The sequence below is a fragment of the Mastigoproctus giganteus genome, chromosome 8 (assembly GCF_048544385.1).
Source record: "Mastigoproctus giganteus isolate SK-2022 chromosome 8, ASM4854438v1, whole genome shotgun sequence".
In the NCBI taxonomy this organism is placed as follows: domain Eukaryota; kingdom Metazoa; phylum Arthropoda; class Arachnida; order Uropygi; family Thelyphonidae; genus Mastigoproctus; species Mastigoproctus giganteus.
In genome coordinates this window covers 75,614,672-75,628,639 of record NC_143582.1, presented here as the reverse complement: position 1 = coordinate 75,628,639, position 13,968 = coordinate 75,614,672, and the positions used below count along the sequence as shown (strand labels likewise).

Here is a 13,968-nt window from a genome sequence, read left to right as displayed (position 1 = left end):
AGAATAAGGAATGTGATGAGGGAGAAATGGCAAAACACCTGGACAACCACGGAAAGGGAAAACAACAAGACAATACATTCCGAATGTGCAAGAACTAATCAAAAAGGAAAAATTATGGCTAGTGACAGGCTTATATGCCTCCTTCCTAATGAAGCCTATATTTGGTGTTTATTTATAATGAGGCCTATATTTGGTGTTTATTTATAATGAGGCCTATATTTGGTGTTTATTAGGAAGGAGGCATATAGGCCTCCTTCCTAATAAACACCAAATTATACCAACTGGGCCTAACAGAGACAACACAATGTCACTGCGGCAAGCCTGAAACTGCTGACCATATACTCAATGATTGTCATTGTTACCAGGATCTAAGGCAGGAGCTCTCCTCCTTAGTAGACTCCACACCACCAATTGACAAGGCAAAGCTCACAAAAAGCAAGGACAATTTCAAGGCGTTCAACACCTTCATGACTAAGGCCTTTAAGAGAAGAAAGTCCATTAGGAGAGAGGACAACAGGATTTGAACCTGAACCTGAACCTTGAACCTGACTGAAGACAATAAACTTTCCTCTCTCTCTCTCTCTCTCTCTTTCTCACCACCCTGAGTGAGAGATATTTTATCCTTACTAAAACTCTCATCACTTCTTAGGGTGGTCCTACTCTTGGATTTGCCCCTTTCTATCACTCTTCCTTACTTCCCCCTAAATTGAGTGCCCCTGAATCTCTCAGGGACACTCAGCCAGATGATAGTAGAACCTGGCATCCCTCCTCGTGGGAGGAGTGGGAGGCAGACACCTCGTGTCTCTGCCCTCCACTTGCTAAGTTGCTGGTTAGAAAGAAGAAAGAAGTCTTATAAAGAAGAAGTCATGAAGCAGCTAATGGGGGGAACTCTGGGCTCTGCTCAGGCAAACCCAAACACCTAAACATCATTGCTGACCAGGTACACCCTTTCATGGCAACAGTCTTCCCCTCTGGCGGTGTCATCTTTCAGCAGGATAATGCGCCATGCCACACTGCCCAGATTGTTCGAGACTGGTTCACGGAATGTGAAGAAGACTTCCAGGTATTGCCCTGGTCTCCAAATTCCCCAGACATCAATCCCATCGAGCATCTGTGGTTTGTGTTGGAACAGCATTCGATCTGTGGCATATCAAGCACAGACCTTACAGGAGTTAAAGGATCTGGTGGTTACGTGTTGGTACCAGATACCACAAGATACGTTTAGAAATCTTGTGGTGTCCATGCCTCACTGGGTATGAGCTATTTTGGCTGGACCTGGAGGACCAACATCATATTAGGTAGATGGTCATAATGTTTTGGCTCATCGGTGTACATTTCTGTATTAGTATTAGTATTAGCAATGGCCACATGGTGCAAGAAAGCCTATGGCTTATGCTGCACTAGCCAAAAAAAAAAAAAAAATAAAAATAAATAATAATAATAATCCAGTCTAAACATCTCCCCCTGTAACTTGAAATTATGGCCCCTAGTTCTAGAATCATTTATAACCGTAAAAAGTTTGTCCTCATTCATTTTGCTTATTCTTCTCAGAGCCTTAAACACCTCAATAAAGTCTCCTCTAAGGTGCTTAGTTACCAAGCTCTGCAATTCCTGATATCCCTTATACAGCTAATCTATTTGGTTATTGCAAAACAAGGCCTTGTAATCCTAAACACTTTGCTTTTCAGGTCTGCATGTCCCAATATCCTTTCCCCCAGCTTTCAGAAATACACATGCTTGTCTAATTGTATTGCTGACATTTTTTAAAATCTCCCCACGTATTTTCACTTCACATACATCAAAAATATGCATTGGCACTAACAGAGGAAGCTTACTGTGACCATATTAAATAAAATTTCACAAATCAAGCAGAATAGTTACTTTAAAATCAAGAATTTTATTACAACATTTCATATGATATAAAAATATTCAGTTTTTATATCAAATTTTATATGATATAAAAACATTTTTGTCATTATATTCATTGTGAGGAGGGTTGGGTAGCGGGACCTGTGTTCACTTGCTATAATGCTTCTTTTACCATTTCTGTACTCCTCTCACTCAACTGGTGTTATCTTGGAGTATAATAGCCTTAGATGCTGATGCGCCATAAAAATCCTAATAACCAACCAAGCAACCACATTAATATCCTTTTCTTCACTGCTGTGCAGTACATTTGCTATTCTCTATTTGCAATAGCTTTGATTATTTGCATTAAATTTGATATTCTTTATTGTTGAATCTATCTGTCTAAATCATCATTGTTTAATAACTTTTAACATGCACTTACTACTCTACTCTCCTTCACTTTATTCCAACTTGCAGTTGTAAATTCAAATTTTTTATGCTATAATTTTGAATTTCTACCTGCTGTTGTTTCTTATCGTGTTAGAGTTGTCAGGAACAAATAAAAAGCACTTTTCAATTGTTTCCATTGGTATAAACATCTACAGCTGAATAAGACACTCTGATCCATAGGGTTTTTGAAGGTTGTCATATTGGAAAATAAGAAAAGGCACTTGATTCTGCCATCATTACTCAATAAAATATCATTGGAAAGACGTGCAGGGGCATTTTTTAACAATAAAAATGTCTTAATGTTTTATTTCCATTTAACATTATCATTTTGAATGGTTTCTTTTACAAACTGATTGTGATAACATTCTCAAAGTATTTTAGAAATGTATCTTGAAATTCTTGTTTAGAAAAAATATCTGTGGTGCTTAAATAATATCATCATCATCAGCCATTTTCAATCCACTGCAGGATGAAGGACTCTCCAGCAACTTTCCAGTTCCTTCTATTTTGAGCACTGGCCATCCATTTACTACCCAAAAACTCATGAATTTCATCTATCCATCTCCGCCTTGTCTTCCAGGTTTTCTTCTAGCTCCTCTTGGATACCATTCTGTTATTTTCTTAGTCCATCTGTCATCATGTCTTCGAGCTATGTGTCCTGCCCAAGACCATTTTAGTTCTTTAGTTTTGATAAGAATGTCCTTTACTTGAGTTTGCTGCCTAATCCATGTGTTTCTCTTCTTATCTAACAGTCTGATTCCCAGTATAATTCGTCCCATTCTTCGCTGTGTAGTTCTCAGCTTCTCTTCCATTCTTTTGGTGAGTGCCCAAGTTTCACTTCCATTAGTCATGGTGGGGAGTATACATTGATTCATTATTTTACGTTTCAGACAAACTGGGATGTTGCTCTTCAGTATGTGACTATATTTCCTGAATGCTATCCATCCAAAATTTATTCTTCTCCTGACCTCCAGCCATTTATCATTATTACAGCTAATAACTTGACCCAGATAAATATATGACTCCATCTTTTCAATTACTGCTCCTTCAATCATTATTTCCCTTTGTGTGGCATACTTGTTCATCATTACTTTTGTTTCAGCCATATTCATCTTTAGTCCAAAATCCTTACTAACTGTGCATAACTGATTAAGATTTTCCTCTAATTCTTTGGAATCATGGCTTATGACCACAATGTCATCTGCAAATCATAAATGGTTTAGGTACTCTCCGTTTACATTGACTCCCTTCTGCGACCAGTCTAATCTTCTGAAAGCTTCCTCAAGGGCAGCAGTAAACATCTTCGGAGATATCGTGTCTCCTTGTCGAACTCCTTTCTCGATTTTAAATTTCCCACTGTCTTTGTCTAGTCAAATAAAGGAGGTAGCACTCTCATATATTTTCTTCAAAATCATAATATATGTGGTATCTATGCCTTGTCTTTCCAGTGCCCAAAACATTGCATTATGCTGTATGGAGTCAAATGCCTTTTCATAATCCACAAATGCCAGGCATAATGGTGTTTTATATTCATTTGCTTTCTCCATTACCTATGAAGGTGATCCATAGTTGAGAATCCTGTCCTAAAGCCGGCTTGCTCTTTCGGTTGATTCTCATCAAGTATTCTTTCTAATCTGTTAGTAATGACCCTTGTGAACAACTTGTAGATGTGGGATAATAAGCTAATTGGTCTATAATTTCCAATTACTGATTTATCTCCTTTCTTATGCAGCAAAACCATGATTGCATTATTCCACTGCTTAGGTGTCACACCTTTTCTAATGCACTTTGTGAAGAGCCTTGCCAGTTTTTGTGTTATGTCTCTTCCTCCCAATTTTAACAACTCTACAGTAACTTCATCTTACCCTGGGGCTTTCTGATTCTTAATTTTCTTCAATGCATGTTCTACCTCATCAAGAAGAATATCGGGTATATCGTATGTGTTGCTACTTTGCAATCCATCTTCCCCACTGCTGGCATCATTCCCTCGCTCCTTGTATAATTCTCTATAGTAGTCTTCTGCTATTTCAATCATGCCTTCTCTGCTGTTTATAAGTACACCATCGCTATTCTTCAGTTTCAGTATCATTTGTCTTTCTGTATTACTGCTCATGGCTGCTGATTTAAATCCTTTGTTTTCCCTTAATGTTTGTTCAACTTTTCTTCTGTTAAATCTTCTTATGTCCTCTCTGAGTCTCTTTCTAATGGCTTTGCATAACTCAGTATACTCAATTTTTTCCTTGTCAGTGTTTATCTTGCTCTTCATTTTTCGCCTACGGTTCATCATAACGAGTGTTTCATGACTAATTTTTCCTTCTTTGGATTTCTTTTTCCCTATAGGTTTCTTGGGCTTTATCACTTTCAGAAAGTTGTAATATTCCTCGTCGATATCTTGGTCCCCAGCAGTCTTTAGAAGCTCAAACTTGTTCTTAAGTTCCAGTACATACTGCCTTTTCTCCTCCTCTGTTATCTCAAAGACCTTTGTATTATTTACTCGAGTCAGTGTTTTTCTTTCCTTTCCTACATCTATATCAAGTGTACATCTTACCATTCTGTGATAACTTCCAACATTTACCTTATTCATGATGGTAACATCATTCACAATATATCTTCTGTTAGTGAAGATGAAGTCGATTTCATTAGTAGTTAATCCATTTGGACTCTTCCATGTCCACTTTCTGTTCACCCTTTTCTTGAAAAAAGTGTTCATTACTGACAGTCCTTGAGATTCTGCAAATTTCACAAGTCTTTCACCTCTTTCATTTCTTTCACCAATTCCAAAATTTCCTATAGTTCCTCTTTCTGCGCTGTTTTGCCTTTTTCCAACCTTAGCATTGAAGTCCCACGTAATAATAGTGTAATGGGTTTTCTTCTCATCTAATGAATATGAATAAGATATATTCATTAATATGTTTTTTGACTGTTTGGCATGAAATATTATGCTTAATGTTACTTTTAGTCATTATTAGAAGATTTAAAATGCCATCAAGAGTTCTTTAGTTTTTATTCTCTATTAAATGATTATTTTCATTATAATTTCGATCTCTCTAATTTGGTTGTCACATGTGCAATAAACATTGATAAACATATTACTTTTAAAATTCTTTTGCACTGTGCATAGGATCTCTTTTGCATTGCTGTTTATATATAAAAGATCCTATGCAGCCACTGTGGATAAGCTTTATTTTTATAAAGAAACATCAGGTTTTAATTATATTTATTATATGATGTATTTCAGATATAAATGAGTGTTCTGCTTCTTCATGTGACACTGCTTCCACTATTTGTACCAATACCGCTGGAGGATTTTTTTGCAAATGTAAAGAGGGATTTGAACCTAATTTAGGTAAGAAATTTTTATGTGAAATTAATTGGGAACAAGGATTTTTCAATTAATGGAAGAAATTAATTGGTTTATAATCGATTAATTTCTTACATTCGAACATAGTAAATTAATGAAACTGATAAAAATTATTTAATTTTTAATATGGTTAGGAAATGAAAATACATGATTAACCTACATTAAGTTAAAAATATATGAATATATATAAAATATGCACTACTACTAAACATTCATAATTTAAATGTTTAGCAGCAGTGTCCTGTGAGCGAGGCCTTCTTAATGAGTTACACTTAGATCTGGTGATACGATTTGGAAACAGTTCCGCAACATCACCAAATAACAATTTAGTATTGATATTGTACTTGTAAATAATATAAGTATCGATAAAAACACACATTCTTTTTTCCAATCTACATGGTACCACAGTGAACAGTCTCAATATATATATGTATATATGTATACATAAAATAATAATATAAACGAAAATTTAATGCCAAAATATTAAGTTGAAGAGTTCATTGTGTAGGATGCCAACCTAGAAGAACAAGTGAAAGGAAAGTAGATGTATAAGAATTCTTCAAACAGGCCTCTGGGGTTGGGAAAGTTCTGATTCTTAATAACTGCAATTTCTGCACTTCATAATAACATAACCGTATAACTGAAACTTTATTAAAATAGACATAATAGTATAATATAAGATGAGATCAAATTAAAACAATAAAATAAAATACACTGATTGTACAATAAAAGCAGTAAAATAATAAAATATAAAAATAAAATATAAAGAATAGCAATTACACTATATGAAAAAAAAGTGATAAAAACAACTGTAGCTTTCAGAAGCAACCAACTCCTTTATCAACAGTAAGACTTAACTTGTCACAGTACATCCTTAAATACCTGCAGGATCATGGCTCGCAGCACGTGTTATCTTAGGAGTATGGGCAGTATCCTCCACATATGCACAGAAACTGGAAATGGCTCAGGAGCATGCCAGGTGGAACTGTTCATCCCACCCAAGAATTACCGTTTCAAAGATGGGATTAATACAGATTCCTCTGTCTCTATTAATGGTGTTATGCTCAGATGAGCAAATCTGCAAACTCTCAAGCCGTTTGCAGTTTCAATATCCGTGTGAATGATCAACTATGACAGCATCGCCATGTGAAATTTGGTGGTTCTCCTCCTAAAAATGTTCGGCCACAGGAGATTTCCCATAATTTCTGATAAATATGTACAGTATCCTCCACATGTGGAGGATACTGCCCATACTCCTATGATAACACATGCTGCGAGCAGTGATCCTGCAGTATTTAAGGATGCACCATGACAAGTTAAGTCTTACTGTTGATAAAGGAGACAGTCACCTCTGAAAGCTACAGTTGTTTTTATTGCTTTTATTCCAATAGTGTAATTGCTATTCTTTATATTTTATTATTTTACTGCTTTTATTGTACAGTGTATTTTATTTTATCATTTTAATTTGATCCAGTCTAGATATATTATTTAGATACATTATATATTTAATATATTATTTTGTTGGGAGTACAGAAACTTTAATTTAAAATTTGGTCTACTGCTAGGGAAGAGTCTTGTCTCAGTACTGCATCTTCCAGTGCAGAATTCTCTGGTTCATAAGAGGCAGTCTTACTCTCTGCCAGGTGCAAAAATTTATTATTATTATTAGCTATATGGTGCAAGGCAGCCTGAGGCTTATACTGCACCAGCCAAAAAAAAAAAAAAAAATTCCTGAGCCACCCTGAGAGAGAGAGAGAGAGAGAGAGAGAGAGAGAGAGAGACAAAAGGGAATCATCAAGAAAGAGAAGAATGATGATATCCAGCTCAGGACCCTGAGTGTGCCATGCCCATACTCACCAGATGTGAGCCCCTGGGGGTGATGGCTTAACTAACCAGCAATTCAGTTTTGAAGGGTACTAAAAGCATGTTTAATGATTTATGTGAGAAAATAATGACATAAAGAATAAAAAAAATTGATGACTTGATCACTTAGTATGAGATTATTTTGAAAAATCTGCATAATACTGCACAGATATGATAGTTGTTGTTATTTGGTTTTTAGGAGCATTAGTAACTAAGGCTATATTGCTCCGGGGATATGCGGTGGTCATTCCCTGACCTTTCCTCATCCTCCATATTTGGTGGTCACGGGCTTGAACCCCAGTCTAATCATGAAACGTGTGCTACGCATTGCTGCTCCTGTCCACCTGGCTACGGAGGCACCGAGATAGGACAGGAGGGGATTATATTATAAAAGACTTGTGGATTAACTCTCTAGACATGAGGGTTTTCTCAGTTTGGCCTTTCCTAGTTAGTAGAAGGAATTTGATTTGTAAGGATAAGAAATCATTGGAAAGAGGATATACAAGAGATTTTATTAATGTTGTCGATGAGACTTTTGAGGATTTAGAGAAACTTTCAGTTTGAGGGATTAGGAAAGTTAGAAACAACCCAGGTTAGTGATGTGCGCCAAAATTATATTTGCAACCTCCTCAAGGGCACTTATATGCACCTACTGAGTATTTTAGAGAAGGAGATATTGAAATAGGTGCAAAAAATGCATTCACAGACTGCAAGAAAAATTGTGTTTAAGAACTTATAAGCGGTATATCGAGTAAAAAGTAAAAAAAAATATAACATTAAATACATTAAATAAGGGTTTTGCTTCTGTAAAGGTGAGTACAGTGGTCTCAGAAAGTTTTAAAATTCTGTACAGTGGGATCAACTGACGATGTTACCAACAGTAAATTTTAAGTGGGAAGCATTCAAGGAATTAATTGTGGATGCTACTAGAAGTTTTTCATACCTATTAAGAAATATTGTTCAAGGTTTAGGCCTAAATGGTTATCAAATGAACTAATGAGACTTGTAACAGAAAAGAAAAATGCATGGGATGCATATAAATTATCAAGCGACTCAGAAGCCTATGGCAGATATAAGCTAGTCTAATCAGGTCACAAAGGAGGTTAGGCAGGCGAGCGAAGATAGATTACGAGAAATCTTTGGCAAAAGATGCTAAGAAAAACAGCAAGGATTTCTTTACTTATATAAACTCTAAAAGGAAGGGGATGAATCTGATTGGTCCATTTGACATCGATGGTTCGGCTGTTGATGATCCTGCTCAGATAGCAAACAAACTGAATGAGTATTTTGCATCTACATTCACACATGAGGAATTATTAAGGTTTCAAAATGGCAGAAGGTTATCAAATTGTAGCAGGATACTTAATGATTTTGTAATAACTGAGAGCAAAGTGGAGGAGAAATTGTTGAAGTTAAACATAAGAAAGGCACCTGGGATGGATGGGATCTATCCAGTTATATTAAAGGAGATGGCAAAGCAACTAAGCAAACCCTTAGCCATAATTATGAGAGCATCCTTGGACTCAGAGGAGGTCCCCACGGACTGGAGATGTGCATATGTATCCCCAATTCACAAAGGGGGATCGAATGGTGACACGAGTAATTACAGACCAGTTAGTTTAACTTCTGTTCCGGGTAAAATAATGGAGTCACTGGTTAAAGATGCATTACAGGACCATCTAGACACGACTGCAGCAATAATTCAGACACAGCACGGGTTTGTTAAGGGAAAGTCTTGTCTGACAAATTTGATATGATATTATGATGTGGTTACAAAGGAACTGGATGCAAAAAATAATTTTGATATCATATATTTGGATTTCAGGAACGCTTTTGACACTGTTGCACATGGAAGACTATTGTACAAATTGGAGCAGAATGGTATTAAGGGTAAGTTGCTCCAATGGATAAAAGGATGGTTGTGTGGGAGAAGACAGAGGATGGTAATCAATGGGTGCTACTCTTCATGGACTAATGTTATTAGTGGAGTCCCACAGTGTTCGGTGTTGGGTCCCCTGTTGTTTTGTATATTTATCAATGATATTGATGAAGGTATATCAGGCAATACGAAATTTTTAGAAATCTTCAAGTACCGTGTTAATAGACTAGAAAAGAATAGCGAAAGCTTAAAAAGCGGTACTCACCTTGAAATTAATCTGCGATGGTTTACTTAGGTAGCGTGGTTAATGTTTAAGTTGAATGGTTAAATTGAAAAATTAAAAGGGAGGGAAGTAGGTAAAAGTTGACCGAGTTAAATGGGCGCAAGGAAACAGAAGTGTACACATCCAATCCTTGGTTGTCATCGAAATAAAAGAAAGAAGAATAATTAAAAACTATGTAAGTGAATCCGGTGAAGCCAATAGTCTTTACGAGGACTTTCGTTAGTTAAAGAACGTCTTCAGTTGGCAATGTGTGGGGAGAGAACGCGCATGGTATTTTAAGAATAAGAAATTATACTCTCGTGATGCCTTTTTTGACATGTGGGAACTTTAATCTCGAGAGGTTCCAAATTGGGGAAAGATTGAAGGGGAGTTTAGAATTTAAAATTTTGAGGTTAGAGTGGTGCTTGTACCAATCGAATGGTACGTTCTTTAACTAACGAAAGTCCTCGTAAAGACTATTGGCTTCACCGGATTCACTTACATAGTTTTTAATTATTCTTCTTTCTTTTATTTCGATGACAACCAAGGATTGGATGTGTACACTTCTGTTTCCTTGCGCCCATTTAACTCAGTCAACTTTTACCTACTTCCCTCCCTTTTAATTTTTCAATTTAACCATTCAACTTAAACATTAACCACGCTACCTAAGTAAACCATCGCAGATTAATTTCAAGGTGAGTACCACTTTTTAAGCTTTCGGTATATCAGGCTTAATATCGAAGTTTGCAGATGATACAAAGGTTGGCAAGGTTGTTAATGACAGCAATGGCAGTGCGCTACTGCAACAGGATCTAGATAATTTGGGAAGATGGGCTAAGAAGTGGCAGCTGAAGTTTAACCTTGACAAATCCAAAGTACTGTATATGGGTAGAAGTAACCCCAGAGAAACATACCAACTGTGTGGTACTACACTTAAGGTGGTAGAAAATGAAAAAGACCTGGGTGTAATTGTGCAGTCAGATATGAGGTTTTCTGAGCAATGCAGACAGGCTGCCAGGGCAGGTCATGGGGTTTTTGTCAATGATATACAGTAATACCCCGAAGTTACGCGATAGGTGGGTCCGACGAAAATCGCGTAAGTCGAATTCGCGTAAGTCGGGGTACAACTTTGCATATAAATACATATAAATTTTGCTTAATTGGGACCAAGGACTAACAAAAACACTAGTTTAGAAGAAAAATATTAATAAAATTGCAGTTCTTTATACATATTAATACAAAATATGTATTAAAAAAAACAAATGAGTTACGTAAAAAAGTTATTTCGATGTCGATGGCTTCATAAAATCTAACAAATTCGTCGGACGACACAGCGTCTTTTTTTCACGCAGAATTTCTTCGTAGCAAGCTAATATTTTTTTTTTATTCCTTGCTTTGTAGCTATAACGCGTTCTTCGTTGGAGTCTATGTTTTCTAAAATTTTTAAGCCCTTTACAATTGAGCCCTTTTCAATTTTCAACCTGTCAAGTTTGCAATTGTCATGTGCTTTTCGCCGTTGCTTCATTTAGGCCTGTAGCACGTGCAATATCACATGGTCTTTCATTTCGCTCAAAGCGTTTCACAATTTCATATTTTTTCTCTATCGACAGAGGCGGACTGGCCATAAGCCTTACCGGGGAAACCCCGGTGGGCCAGTGTGATTTTGGCCACAAACCATAGTATGAGGCCACTATAAATTTTCCAGGGTAAGAATTTTTGACCCAGTCCGCCTCTGTTTATCGATAATTGCTTTTCTTTTTCTCTCTGAATCTGCAGTGTCTTCACCAGGACGCTTCCTTTTCACACCTTTTAATTAAGGTATTTTACTATTTTTAGGGAATAAAGCACAATTACAAAATGAGGAGGCACGCTTGATACGCATAAACAAAGCTGCGCGCATGTAGCAACTGAATAAACAACACCATAAAGGCAGAGGTACGCTATTAACACCTCACATTTCTAGGGGTTACTACCATAAAACAATAAAAATCCAGTTGCGTTTCTGCTAGTGAAATCTGTTATAAACTGGTAGTAAACTCGATCTAATTGCATTTGCAATTATACCGATAGCTGGAATTGTGTTGGTTTTTAAGTTATTATGGTGAAATGTGTTTCCCCTTCACTGATATAAAAAATATAAAAGCAACAAAGTTAAATTTTGTTCATCTTTCGCTCTCATTCTCCGCCGTCGCACCGTATATCGATAACATATGAAAAACGACCTTGAAGATAGTGGGCGGCAGCGTTGCCAAACGAAAAAAAATCAAGAACCGCGTAACTCCGAGTTCGCGTAAGTCGGGGTAGCGTAAGTCGGGGTATTACTGTATAGGAATTTTGCTAGCAGGAAAATGGAGGTGATTGTCCCTCTGTATAAGGCAATGGTAAGGCCACGCCTTGAGTACTGCGTACAGGTCTGGAGGCCTCATTTTAGGAATGATGTAGATTTGCTTGAGCGTGTACAGAGAAGGGCAACAAGATTGGTGAGAGGAATGAAGGGATCCTCTTACTAAAAGAAGCTTAAGTTCTGCAAATTGCAGTGGCTGGAGACTAGACACCTGCATGGTGATCTGATTGAGGTGTATAAGACCTTGAATGGGTTGAGCACGCTGAATTCTGATGGGATCCTTCCACTTGTTCAGATTACGAACCTAAGGGGGCACAAATTCAAATTAAGAAAAGACAGATGTAGAATAGATTTGCGGAAATTTGCCTTTAGCCAGCGGGTAGTTAATTGCTGGAACAAACTTCCATCTGTCGTTGTGGAAGTTGACAGGTTAAATAAATTTAAGGAGGAACTGGACAGGCATTTGGAGGGAATGGAGTTTTTTTTTTTTTTTTTTTTTTTGGCTGATGCTGCATAAGCTTATACACTTGCTTTCTTGCATCAGATGCTACTACTACTACTACATCAAGTTTATAGTAATGCTAGGAGTTTTTTTTTTTTTTTTTACAAATTAAATGCATTTCAGTTTTTGAATACAGTGTGTTCAGAGAGGGTAATAGTAATACTAATAGAGGCATGTGATGCAAGAAAGTAAATGTATGAGCTTGTGTAGCACCAGCCAAAAAAAAAAAAAAAAAAAAAAAAAAATACACAACCGTTCCCTTTAAAAGTTTGTCCAGTTCCTCCTTGAATTTATTTAAGCTATCAACTTCCACAATGACAGATGGAAGTTTGTTCCAGCAATTAACCACCCGCTGACTAAAGGCAAATTTCCACACATCTATTCTACGTCTGTCTTTCTCCAGTTTCAATTTATGTCCCTTAGGTTCGTAATCTGAACAAGTGGAAGAATCCTGTCAGAATTCAGCATGCTCAACCCATTCAAGGCCTTATACACCTCAATCAGATCACCTCACAGGTGCCTAGTCTCCATCTGCTTCAGTTTGCAGAATTTAGGCCTCTCCTGGTAGGAGGATCCCTTCATTCCCCTCACCAATCTTGTTGCCCTTCTCTGTACGTGCTCTAGCAAATCTACATCCTTCCTAAAATGAGGCCTCCAGACCTGTATATGGTACTCAAGGTATGGCTGACCATTGCTTTAAAGAAAGGGATAATCACCTGCTATCAAAATTCCTGTATATCATTGACTAAACCCCATTGACCTGCTCTGGCAGCCTGTCTACATTGCTTAGAAAATTCATATCTGATCACAGTTACGCTCAGGTTTTTTTCATCTTCTACCACCTTAAGTGTAGTTCCACACAGTTGGTACGTTCCTCTGGGGTTACTTCGATCCATAAGCAGTACTTTGCATTTGTCAATGTTAAACTTCAGTTGCTACTTCTCAACCCAAATTTTCTAGATGCCCAAATCTGCCCAAATTTTCTAGATCCTGTTGCAGTAGCACACTGTCATTAGCAACCCTGCCAACCTTTGTATCATCTGCAAACTTCGACACTAAGCCTGATATACCTTCATCAATATCATTGATAAATATACAAAACAACAGTGGGCCCAACACCAAACTCTGTGAGACTCCACTAATAACATTAGTCCATGAAGAGCAGCATCTATTGATTACCACTCTCTGTCTTCTCCCACTCAACCACCCTTTTATCCATTGTTAGCAACTTTGCTATTCTGCCATTTGCCATTACCTAACACCATTCAACTCCAATTTGTACAGTAGTCTTCCATGTGCAACAGTGTGAAAAACTTTCCTGAAAACCAAGTGATATCAAAATTATTTTTTGCATCCAGTTCCTTTGTAACCACATCATAGTATCTAATCAAATTTGTCAGATGAGACTCCTTTAACAAACCCATGCTGTGTCTGAATTATTGCTTCAGTCTTGTCCAGG

General features: G+C 37.0%; 1 protein-coding gene across 1 annotated transcript in view; it reads left to right on the top strand.

Annotated features, from left to right (window-relative positions):
* The window catches only part of LOC150081645 (uncharacterized), a 981,095-nt gene that overhangs the window by 282,478 nt on the left and 684,649 nt on the right, over nt 1-13,968 (top strand). Inside the window, exon 16 of the mRNA XM_090380575.1 lies at nt 5,537-5,644. Coding sequence (XP_090236701.1) covers nt 5,537-5,644 — 108 coding nt within the window. The remainder of the gene's footprint in view (nt 1-5,536; nt 5,645-13,968) is intronic.